The sequence below is a fragment of the Pavona decussata genome, unplaced genomic scaffold, assembly GCF_977016875.1.
Source record: "Pavona decussata unplaced genomic scaffold, jaPavDecu1.1 SCAFFOLD_386, whole genome shotgun sequence".
Taxonomy (NCBI): Eukaryota; Metazoa; Cnidaria; class Anthozoa; order Scleractinia; family Agariciidae; genus Pavona; species Pavona decussata.
The window spans coordinates 1,992,501-2,004,844 of NW_028145758.1; the positions used below are offsets into that span (position 1 = coordinate 1,992,501).

At 39.8% G+C, this 12,344-nt stretch overlaps 2 protein-coding genes across 2 annotated transcripts in view; one reads left to right on the top strand and one right to left on the bottom strand.

Annotated features, from left to right (window-relative positions):
- LOC146451601 (multifunctional protein ADE2-like) overlaps positions 1–2,557 on the top strand; it is a 3,881-nt gene extending 1,324 nt beyond the window's left edge. The window contains exon 2 of the mRNA XM_085098804.1: positions 869–2,557. Within this exon, the coding sequence (XP_084954930.1) occupies positions 869–2,127 (1,259 nt within the window). The 3' untranslated portion in view covers positions 2,128–2,557. The remainder of the gene's footprint in view (positions 1–868) is intronic.
- Positions 2,558–4,936: 2,379 nt separating this feature from the next.
- Positions 4,937–8,655, bottom strand: LOC146451602 (uncharacterized). Its single transcript, XM_085099041.1, has 2 exons — positions 8,507–8,655; positions 4,937–7,241 (listed from the first exon to the last, which is right to left on the bottom strand). The coding sequence occupies exon 2, from the start codon at positions 7,202–7,204 to the stop codon at positions 5,528–5,530; it is 1,677 nt and encodes a 558-aa protein (XP_084955167.1). The 5' UTR covers positions 7,205–7,241; positions 8,507–8,655; the 3' UTR covers positions 4,937–5,527.
- Positions 8,656–12,344: the final 3,689 nt, after the last annotated feature.

A 12,344-nucleotide genomic window follows, 5' to 3' on the forward strand; every position in this document is an offset into this window, starting at 1 on the left:
AGTTCTCTGTTTGTTGCTTGAGCCTGATGTTCCCTAGGCATTTGACCATTTTCTGTGCCTGGTGAGTAGGGTTGTTTGGCACCATGGAGCCAGAATTTGAACAAGCCGATTTTCAAAAGTTGCCCTGGTTGATTGATGCATAATATCAATATGTGATGTAATCAAATCATCATAAATAAATGTATATTATATTATTGAATTATACCATAATTACATCGCAGCTAAAAGTGAGGAAGATTATTTTTCGATGCTTCTTTGTCTATCCTTAAAAATAAAATACAAATTGAAACTAGTAAAGCTTAGGTGCAAGTCAAGCTGTAAAAATAATTTACTTCAATGATACTGGTTAAATTCCCATGTGGTTTGTCGCTTTTGTTTTGTGTTGTTGTTGTTGTTGTTTCTTTTAGCGTATTAACTCTTTGTTAATGGATAGTAAGTTAGTAATTAGGTGTATAACCGTATTGTGTTATATTGTAAGTATTATATTGTAAGTAAGCATACCTCAGTGACCGACTATCGCGTAACGCGCAATCTGATTGGCTAAACAGGTGCCGTCTATCGATCGATATACGGCAGTTTGTTAGAGCGCGCGCGATTTAGCATGCATCATTGCACAAATATATCAAAATTTATGAAATATAAAGATTTTTTGGCTTCATAGATCAATCACTGAGGTATGCTAAAATAATTAGACGGCTCGCTCTTGGTTTCTATCGCCTTTGATAGTTGGCTCGGGGCTTCGCCCCTTACCAACTATCAGCCAATAGAAACCTTGAGCTCGCCGTCTAATTGTTAATTAGTATTATGTTTCATAAGTATTATGTTGTAAAAATAAATAAATAATTGTATTTTGGTTTTCCCTCTGTAGAAATCAAGATTGGTGAACAGCTGAATGAAGGCAAGACAAAAAAAATTTATGCATTGCCCGACTCTCCTGATGGCAACCATGTCCTGTTGAAATCAAAGGACAAAATCACTGCATTTGACAGCACAAGAAAGAATGATCTTGCTGGTAAAGCAAAGTTCAGCAATGCTACAACCACGGCTGTCTTTCAGCTGCTCAACACCTGTGGCATCAAGACACACTTTGTGAAAAAGCATGACGAGGAATCCTTCATTGGTATTCGTTGCGAGATGATCCCCTTAGAAGTGGTGACTCGGCGCATAGCAACAGGCTCCTTCTTGAAGAGGTACCCTGGAGTAAAGGAAGGCTACAGATTTGCACCTGTCAAGCTGGAGATGTTTTTCAAAGATGATGCTCAGCACGATCCATTTTGGACATACGAGCAGTGCGTGGAAAATGGGCTGACTGCTGGTGGCAAGAAGATTGGCAAGCACGAGCTGAACGTCATGGGAGAGACTGCTGTCGCCGTGTTTGAGATCCTAGAGAGAGCCTGGGCAACTGTGGATGTTGCTCTTGTTGACATGAAAGTGGAGTTTGGAATAAACCAAAAAACTGGCGAGCTTCTCCTTGCTGATGTTGTGGACAATGACTCCTGGCGAATTTGGCCCTCTGGGGACAAGCGACTTATGCGTGACAAGCAAGTCTACAGAAATCTGCCTGAGGTGACCCCAGAAGCCCTGGAGCAGGTGAAGAAAAATTATGAGTGGGTGGCAAATGAAGTGCAGAAGTTAAATGACCACCATCCAGGCCATGCTGTTGTCTTCATGGGCTCGCCTAGTGATCTGGACCATTGCAAGAAGATCAAGACTGCATTGAAAGAGTTTGGCATCCCTACAGATCTGCGTGTCTGCTCTGCACACAAGGGAACTGAAGACTCCTTGCAGGTTTTGCGATGGTATGAGGGCCAAGGTATCCCTGTGGTTATCATCGCAGTTGCTGGACGCAGCAATGGCCTTGGACCAGTTTTGTCTGGTAATACAGCCTTCCCTGTGATCAACTGCCCACCAATGTCCTCCCAGTGGGGTGCACAAGATGTCTGGTCTTCTCTGCGACTGCCTTCTGGTCTGGGCTGCACCACAACACTGAATCCTGATGGTGCGGCCTTGGCTGCTGCTCAGATACTGGGTCTGAGTGATCATGTGGTCTGGGGAAGTTTGAAGGGAAAGAGGCTTAACACTGCTGTAGGTCTTACAATGGCTGACCAGGATCTGCAAAAACAGTAAACAAATAGTGTGCAAAGGACAGGTTTTACATAATTTTATGCCAAAAAATTAAGTAAAATCTTGTATTGTACCAAAGGAAATGTGTATGTTTGCTAAAGCTAACTATAAAAATAATAATAATGTGTTGATCTTTACTGCATTTAAGAACCAGAAAGCATTTCTGTAATCTGTTGTAATTAGTTGAACATTCTAAACATTTGGTGGCTTAGAAGAGGTCAGTTGAATTTGTATACTGTTTGCTAAAGCTAACTATAAAATCATTTGTTTATCGGCACTGCATTCAAAGAAGCAAAGCATTTCTTATTTATCCTAATGGTGATGATAAAATAATTAGCTGAACATTGTAAACGTTTGGTGGCTTAGAAGATGTCAGTTAATCTTTGTATACTGTTTGCTAAAGCTAACAATAAAGTAACTTGACTTTGTCAAACTTTGAGTTCCTTTATCGTCTTTGTTTGTTCAATCATATTTTACAGTCAATTCCTGTCTCGCGTAACGGGTATTTTTGAAATTTGAACAGAGTTTTGTAATTTACATGTCAGTTTTGAACATCACCAACAAGATTTCAGAGTTCCCGTAGAAATTTCCCTAGTTTATTGACGGTATAAAGCTATGAATTTTTTTTTACATTACAGCATTGAGTATTTCAAGAATAACAATATTTTCCCAAGTATTTTGAATCTTTTTTTTTCTGTTAATGCATCTTTTTTTGGAAAGATTTCCAAACAAACATGTTCAACATTCCATTCACATGTCAGTCTTTGCAAAGAGAAATTTGAATGTCTATTTCATTCTCGGAAATACTGGTCACGCATGATGTGAATTGACTGTAATCACTATGATGCCGTCAATTACCAACCTCAGTTCAGGCACTGGGTCAGAACTGCTAGAGCCACAGAATTGACTTGCCATGCTTATCTGTTAAAATGACATGGGATGAAATGAAATTCTAAACGGGAGGGGGGGGGGGGTCGAACCAAAATACCTTCTTCAGGGGAGGTATGGATATTAGCTGGAACCACACAATGAATTTTTATTGTGGTATTGGTATTCAAAATGATGTCTGTTTTTTCTTGTTCTTCAAACCAATTGTCAATTATTTCTGGTGAGAAGATCCAGGAAAATTGAATGATTTTATTGGTAAAACGATCTAAAACTCAAGAAGTTTCAAGCAACTATCACAACACACCACAGGCTTGTTTTGTCAAGGTACCTGCATTTCTAAGATTTTGGTTTGTTGTTTCCTTAGAGCCAACTTGAATGTTTTATAATGAAGCACGTTTGTTGTAAGAATGAGGAAAAAAATGCAAATGCACCTCCTCTTGATTAGCGCCTAAAATTGAAATCCTCTCTTCTAGTATTATAGGAAATCTGTTAACATTAGGAGAATTTACAATGAAGATGTTGAGATCAGACTTCTGCATGTGAGCAAATGTGAATGAAGCATTTGAATGTCCATATTAAACAAGATTTGTCTCGCCCTTTTTCTTTTTGCTGAAGTTTTCTTTCATTGGCTATTCACTAGCTCACGTGGGTGAGGAATTGCCACCAGGACAATCTTGAGCTCCATTTTGGTAGAGCTCTAATGGTAGGTGCATTCTTAGATCCCTTCTACTAATTTATTGCCGATTTGGAGCTACTTTTAGTTCACTCATTTTTCTTTCGCAAAGAACAAAACAGTTTTCACAGGCCACATTTAATGTAACCATCTCCTATCAGGGTCATGTTTCTCCCTGGCCAGAAACTTCTGGTTGGTGAGAGAGAGAACTTGAAGGGGGCAGGGGTGGGTATTTTGGTTTAAAAGTGAGCAGGGGGTTTGCACGAGTTAGGGTTTTGAAGTTCTCACTTAAGTTTGTGTTAACTGGTGTTTTCCTTTCCTTAGCAGGGTAGATGGGTGTGAAAAACCAGGGGGGTGGGGGAGAGGGGTAATCCTCGGGATTTTGAGTGAGGGCACATACATACACTTCATTTAAACATGGTAAAAACATCAGTTACAAAACATTTAAAAGTAAAACTGATTTACATGTTTGCCATGTAGGAGTAAGAGGAGGGCAATAACAAATTTATCTTGTCTTTAAAGTTCTTAAAAGACATAATTGCTCTGACATTGGCTGGAAAGAAGCTCCACTGTAGGAAAAGCTGGGTTTAGAGTTCACAATCAGTGCTGAATGGTACGAACAGGTCTTGTAAGTCAATTCTCCAAACCTTGACCTTATGTAATTTTCCAGTACTCTTTTTCAGACCTGGTTTTTAAATTTCAAACCCATACCCAGTCATTTGAATTTATACTCATTTCTGGGAAGTCCATACCTGTTTCAAAATTTCACACCAATTGAAAATGGTTAAAACATATTCCCTTTTCCTGACCAAAACAGCTCATGATCAAAAACCATGCCCTTTGGCAACACAGTAGCGCCCCCTCCCCTCCCCTCCAAGTGGTGAAAAACACATCATAACAAGGATAGTTTGGGATAACTGTCTTTATGCAGTATAAAACAAGTCAGTAGCCATACTTCATGGGCCACATCCAGGCTAACTGATTCCTCTAGCAGGGTCATTTTTCTGGCAGGTTATGGAACTCTTCTACGACCCTTGGGCCAAAAATGTTAATTGGGGCTATTTCCAAATTCAACATGAAATGCCTCCCTGCCCCTCCCCTCGCCCCCAACAGGCACGGCGTTTGTCTCCTTGTGGACGGCCTCTTCAAAGTGTAAATTATTGGTGTGACAACCCTGATTGTTTTAGGTCCCTGCTGAGTCTTAACCTGTTAGCTATAAGACATAAATATATATGCCTTTCAGGATAGAAAACTGTTAATAATTGTTCTTTATTTTTTCTGACAGATAAGATTAAAAGGTCTTTTTACAATGAGTTGTAAAACTAAACTATTCAGACAACCAAACAATCCAAACATTCACTTCATAATTTTAAGTTCAATTAATTATTGAGCACTGGTACAGAGCAGTTGATGTGCTTGTCTCTTGAAAGTATTTTTAATTATTTTTTTGTAAGATTAAACGAAAAGTAAAAAGATACACTAAAAAGCACTTTGTAATTATACTGACACTACCAACAATTGATTAGCTTCTAGCTACTTCCTATGTATAATGTCACAACGTTGTACTCAAATTTATTAGATAGTTATGGGCCCCTCTACTGGTTGCCCTTCATCCTTATATATAATTAATGTTAAAACTATAATTTTTGAAAAAAAATTAAGAGAGTGCAAAATTGAATATGCTACATTTAACACCCCCCCCCCCCCCCCATCTTCTATTAGACTCTTCAAGGAGGGGTTTCTTTCTCACAATTTACACAGTAAAATGTCATACCTAAATAGTATTAAAGTTTAATTTCTAGGCAAATCAAACATTGCAAATGTTTTCAAATCAGTTTCATATTAATTAATTGTGCGAAGGCCATAGCTTTCAACTTTTTTCATGTACCGCTCCATAGAGAATGACCTTTCAGATTTCCTAAATTTAGCAAGGAAACTTGGGTCTTGAAGCGTTGCATTCCATTTTGACAAGTCACACCAAACTCCTTGACAATTTTTTTCAACAAACTTATAACACTCAGTCACAAGCTCCATTGCACATTCAATCTCACATTGCTTTGGATGGCTGGGACCTAACTCCGCTACTGCAAGACTTTGGAAAGATTGGCCATTAGCCGCTTTCCATTTCCAAGCCACCCAGTGGCTGGGATTTTTCTCATCTGGGTTTTGGCAGTTTGGTACCATTGCAACTGGGATCTTGTATCTTCCCTTCTTGATCTGAGATTTAGAGAGGCCAGTTGTGTCTTCTTCTTCATAGTCCAACACTGGTAGACTATTTGGTAAATAATTGTGATGCACAAGGTTTATTTTGCCTACCATTGAGGTGCCCCTTTGTGCAAAATGAACATGAGCACAAATTGCACGAGCTTCATTTGTAGGATCTTTGAGTAAGAAGAGCCCAATTTTCTCATTCTTAAAAGGTCCATTGGCCATGGTTTTAAGTTTGAAGTCCATAACAGTAAAATTCCTCCCAGATAAAAAATTGCTTGTTGAAACTGGTGTCAATATTCTTTCATTTCCTGGGTTGGGGGACACTGTGATTTCAATTGGACCTAAAACCATACAATGGCAAAATTTGAAAAACCCAGCATCACGAAAGAGGGTCATTTTGAAATTCTGTTCTTCAATTTCTAGTGTTGGTGACGTATTGTCAAGGTCATTTCTTGTAGTTTCCATCACTGGTGATGAAAATTTAAGACTCCTGAAAATGTTTTTGTCTTCTTCATTCATTTCACCCCACTCTCCCTTTAAAAAATCCAAATAATTTTTGTTCGCGGGATCATTCAAGAAAATAAATGTGGGAGTAAAGTAACCACCCACTGCCTTCTCATTACTCTTGCATGAAGCTTGCACTGTAACAGAACAGCCCTCATGTAACAAGCCCTGGTTTTCAGAAAAAAAATCTTTCAAATCTTTAGCAAATTGCCCTGACTTGCAGCTATCTAAAACTATATAAAGATGCTTGTTCTTCTTTTCACCAAAGCTATTTATTGACTCAGATTTAAGAGCCACAATAAATGGATCTATTAAGCCTATTAAGTCACAGAATCCGAATTTATGAAGGCAGAGTTCTCCTCTTTTCACTTTCCGTTCCTCAGCAAAAAATACTTTGGGATACCGGTACCCTAGTACAGGAGCTGCAGAATAAGGTAATTCTCTATCATTTTCTTTACCAAGTCCATGGCCTACATAATAGAGAAACATAAACTCACTGAGTTCTGGACTATATGTGTTCTTTATTGGAGCATACCCTCCATTTAAGGCAAATGATATCATGCAACGAAAATGACGTTCATCCCCACTGCGAGTGCAAGGTCCAAGACTAAAGAATCCCGTTTTTTTAGCCCATTTCAAAACGCTGTCAGCATCATTTAAAGTGCCTGTGGCATCTGATCCTCCTGGATTAACTGGAGTGTCAAACTTCTCTGGTGAAGACAATAGAGCAAATCCAGCATAATTATGCAATGTTGTATGAAGATGATGCTTATACCGAGCTCTTCCTTGGGCTGCTCTCTCCATTTCTTCTCCGTTTATGATGAAACTGGTGGAAAGAAAACTAAAAGGAAAAGAAAGACAACCCTTCATTAGTAATTTATTAAGAGTTACGGTCTAAATTAAAGTATGATAAAAATATTAACTAGGGCTTTGTATGAAAACATCAGATACATTTCAATTAAAGCTATATATGTGCCCGGGGGGGGGGGGGGGTACTCCCTATAATGGCCTATACAGAGAGGCTCCGCCCGAAAGGGGTACCTTTTTCAGGCTTCAGGGATATGAAAGGGTAGGGATTTCACGAGTCGAAGTATATGAAAGGGTAGGGAAATCTGTCATTTAGGTATTTTGAAGGGCCTTTCATTATTTTCCAATGGAAGGTATACGAAAGAGGTACCTTTTCTGCCAAAAATGGTATATAAAAGGGTAAGGGGTCGGACATCGGGGCAGAGCCTCCCCGTATTAAATTTTTTTAGTACCCCCCCCCCCCCAAGGCATTTATTTAGGCCACATATTTGTAAAGAATTATACCATTGACAATGGAAAAAACATTTATTCAAGTGCATGTTGCAAAGTAAATCATTAATTTTAAACAGTAAAAGTGGCATCATCATGGTATTAAAAGCTGACAGCTTGCATATGGCATGTATGTACTTCTCATGACAAGCGTTCGCTGTGCCAATTAAAATAGACATAATTGATTATTAAGTTTTACAGAAATTTGGATCCCAGAGCAAAGAAATTAAGCCACTGAGTTAACTAACAATACTTTTACAAATTAAAGGCTCAGCAAATTGATGCTTTATTTCCATATTTTTGGGGGTGAATACGGTGGCCCACAAGTATCATGGCAAAAGTACTGCACAATTAAAAAAATCATGTCAACATCTACTTTAGTTTACTTTACTTTACCCAAAGTTTAAGGGAACAAACTTCATTTTGAAATTGCATGCAATGGTCTTTTCCAAAGACAATTTGCACAATATAGGACAAAATTATCCCTTCTAGGGGAGGTAGAAACCCTCGCGCGTGTGTGCGAAAATTTGGGCGCCTCGGCCGTTAATAACCTTACAAAAATCGAACTTATATTTACAACAGGAAACAAAGATGATAAAAAGTGAACAACGAAGAGCGGATGATCCAAATTCGGGCGCGATTTCAACAGATTGTTCCACCACAAGCTCGCATCGAATTTAGTGTCGACCCGTACTATTTATTTTTGAGCCGGTCTGCTCGCGCATGTGCTTGACCGTGAACATCGGCCTTTAAGATTAAAAAGCAAATAGTAAATAATGGGTAGTATAATTTAATGGTTATGACTCTCACCTGCTACACTATGTTTGTGAACTACTCTGCTCCTCAATTCTTCGTTTTCATCAAACAAGGGTCAACAAGGAAACTTCTAGTTCTACAACGCATAATATGCAGTCCCATCCTTTGACATGCTGTTATATCGTACCCGGTGATGCAATTGTCGTACCGTATCCAGTGCGACAGAGCGGAATAACGTCTGCGCATGCGCGGATCTTCGCGCCAAAAAGGCATCCTCGTTCCCAGATTTTCGGTTCGGTTGATGTGGTTGTTTGCACTGCGTTCAGAAATATAATAGCCTTCTAACAGCCTTAATCAGCCGATAATTTTGTCACGAAAGGAAAAATAATGGCATACGGTAGTTTCAGAAATGAAGGAGGTATTGAAGTTGGGTTTTTGAAGGACATTTGAAGCTTAACGAACACCAGGTAAGCAACTGAATCTGTCGGGGTGAAACCGACGAATTTATTACACGGAATGCCCGCAGGGCATGACGTGTCTAGGTTTCGGTCGGGTATCTTTTTACACGGAATGCCTGCAGGGCATGACGTGTCTAGGTTTCGGTCGGGTATCTTTTTTTACGCGGGATGCCCTGAGGGGGCATACCGTGTCTAAAAACGGGTCGATTTCTTTTTTACGCGGGATGCCCTGAAGGGGCATACCGTGTCTAAAAACGGGTCGATTTCTTTTTTTTTTTTACGCGGGATGCCCTGAGGGGGCATACCGTGTCTAAAAACGGGACGATTTCTTTTTCCTCGTAGCTACAAATCTGCACATTAATTTATTCATTAAACTCACCCCTCTCTTAGTCGGGATGTATTGTTTTGATTGTCTTCAACAAAAGCAGGCCAATCAAAATCCATTCTTGTCGCTTATATCGCGAGGGAGGGGACCCACTCACCCCTACGTGTGTGACGTCAAAGCATCATTCATTAATCTCGGATGAAATTTGGCGCCATATTGTTAACATGTTGTGGACTCAAGTGTGCCGTTTTCAAACGAAAATTTCCTCATTTTGAAACGGTAAATCAAAAGAATAACCTCAAAGAAGCACTCGACACTTAAAACGGTGGAAATTGGAGAGTTCCTGGCGAAGGAGTCGTGCTTTGTTTGACAGCCCCGAACCACGATAGGAGACAGAAAAGAGGTCATCGAGAAGCTTACGTTATCGTAATGGAATTCCCGAAATTTCCAGTGAGATCCTCAGTAGCGTAACACAAGGGAGACAACATAACGCGATCTTCGTGACTCAAAATATTCCATTAGCAATGATAGTTTTATCAATCGGCAAGGCAAACAGTTGGAATAAGTGAATCAGCCCCAGCATCTTCGAGAGTTTCTGGCGAAGGAATCGTGCTTTGTTTGACAGTCTTAGACCACGACGCGAGACTGAAAAGGGGTCATTGAGAAGCTTATGTTATCGTAATGGAATCTCAAAAATTCCCGGTGAAAGTCTGGGCGCGTAACACAAGGGAAACAACGTAACGCGATCGTCGTGACTCAAGCTATTCCATTAGCAAGGATAGATTTATCAATCGGCGAAGCATACAGTTGGAATAAATGAATCAGTCCCAGCATCACGCGTAATGCCAGTGTAGCAGGCATCTTGTTTTTTTTCTTCCTCGTAGTCACAAATCGGTACATTAATTTATTCATTAAACTCTCCCCTCTCCTACTCGGGATGTATTGTTCTGATTGTCTTCAACAACAGCAGGCCAATCAAAATCCATTCTTGTCGCTTATATCGCTAGGAAGGGGACCCACTCACCCTTACCTGTGTGACGTCAACGCATCATTTGATTTCTTCATTAAAACTGCATTAAATTGTGGCGCCATATTGTTAACATGTTCTGGACTCAAGTGTGCCGTTTTCAAACGGAAATTTCACCATTTTGAAGCGGTAAATCGAAAGAATAACTTCTAAGAAGCACTCGACATCTAAAACGGTGGAAATTGGAGAGTTCCTGGCAAAGGAATCGTGCTTTCTTTGACAGTCTTAGTCCACGATTGCAGACAGAGAAGAGGTCATTGAGAAGCTTACCTTATCGCAATGGAATTCCCGCAATTTCCCTTGAAACCCTGAGTAACGTAACACAAGGGAAACAACGTAACGCGATCGTCGTGACTCAAACTATTCCATTAGCAAGGATAGTTTGATCAATCGGCGAAGCATACAGTTGGAATAAATGAATCAGTCCGGGCATCACGCGTAATGCCAGTATAGCAGGCATCTTGTTTTTTTTTTTTTTCTTCGTAGTAGCTACAAATCGGTACATTAATTTATTCATTAAACTCTCCCCTCTCCTACTCGGGATGTATTGTTCTGATTGTCTTCAACAGAAGCAGGCCAATCAAAATCCATTCTTGTCGCTTATATCGTGAGGGAGGGGACTCACTCACCCCTACCTGTGTGACGTCAATGCATCATTTGATATATTTATTAAAGACGGATTAAATTGTCGCGCCATATTGTTTTAACATGTTCTGGACTCAAGTGTGCCGTTTTCAAACGGAAATTTCACCATTTTGAAGCGGTAAATCGAAAGAATAACTTCTAAGAAGCACCCGACACGTAAAACGGTGGAAATTGGTGAGTTCCTGGCGAAGGAATCGTGCTTTGTTTGACAGTCTTAGACCACGACGCGAGACTGAAAAGAGGTCATTGAGAAGCTTACGTCATCGTAATGGCATTTCACAAATTTCCGTTGATGGTCTGAGTCGCGTAACACAAGGGAAACAACGTAACGCGATCGTCGTGACTCAAAGTATTCCATTAGCAAGGATAGTTTTATAAATCGGCGAAGCATACAGTTGGAATAAATGAATCAGCCCCGGCATCACGCGTAATGCCAGTATAGCAGGCATCTTGTTTTTTCTTCGTCATAGTCACAAATCGACAAATTAATTTATGCATTAAAATATGTCCTCCCCTAGTGGGGATGTATTGTTCTGATTGTCTTCAACAAAAGCAGGCCAATCAAAATCTATTATTCGGCACATATCACGAGAGAGGGGACCCACTCATCCTTCCTGTGTGACGTCAAATCATTATTTGATTTATTCATTAAACCTTGATTAAATTCTACCCTCTCCCAGAAGGGATTTATTGTTCTGATTGTCTCGAACAAAAACAGCCCAATCAAAATCTATTATCGGCGCGTATATCACGAGGGAGGGGACCCACTTATCTCTACCTGTGTGACGTCAAAGCAAGTCATCACTTCGAAAAGTTGTTTTTGTTCAATGGCGGCCACATGTATGAATTTAAGACTCTGATCTGCCGTTTTCAGAGAGAAAACAAACCTTTTTCAAGCAGTAAATTGAAATAATAACTTCTAGGTAGTACTCGATAGTTGAAACGGTGGAAATTGGGAGAGTTCACAGCAAAGAAACTCCGCTTTAAAAAACAGATCGAATAATCAACGCAAAGGATTAGAGCTAGAGGAGGCCAGACCAGTTCAGCGGGGTCATGACGTTATTGCATAGTTATTTCTGGTATGATTCCTAGTAACACAACGATAAGTATCACGCAATATATCTTAATAAAACCATTCAGACAATTATTTCAATTGCCAAGGGAGGATAGTTTTTAAATATCTGCGAAACATACAATGGGGAATAATTGGGGCTACATTAAGCATTTCGTGTAATGCCATTAGAGGGGCATCTTGTTTTTTTCTTCATCATAGTCACAAATGTGCACATTAATTTATGCATTAAACTCTGTCCTCCCCTAGTAAGGATATATTGTTCTGATTGTCTTCAACAGAAGCGGCCCAATCAAAATCTATTTTTCAGGCACATATCACGAGAGAGGGGACCCACTCATCACTTCCTGTGTGACGTCAAAGCA

What these genes read in the sequence shown, in the direction of transcription:
- LOC146451602 (XM_085099041.1), bottom strand. Translation starts at nt 7,204, where the DNA reads ATGGAGAGAGCAGCCCAAGGAAGAGCTCGGTATAAGCATCATCTTCAT.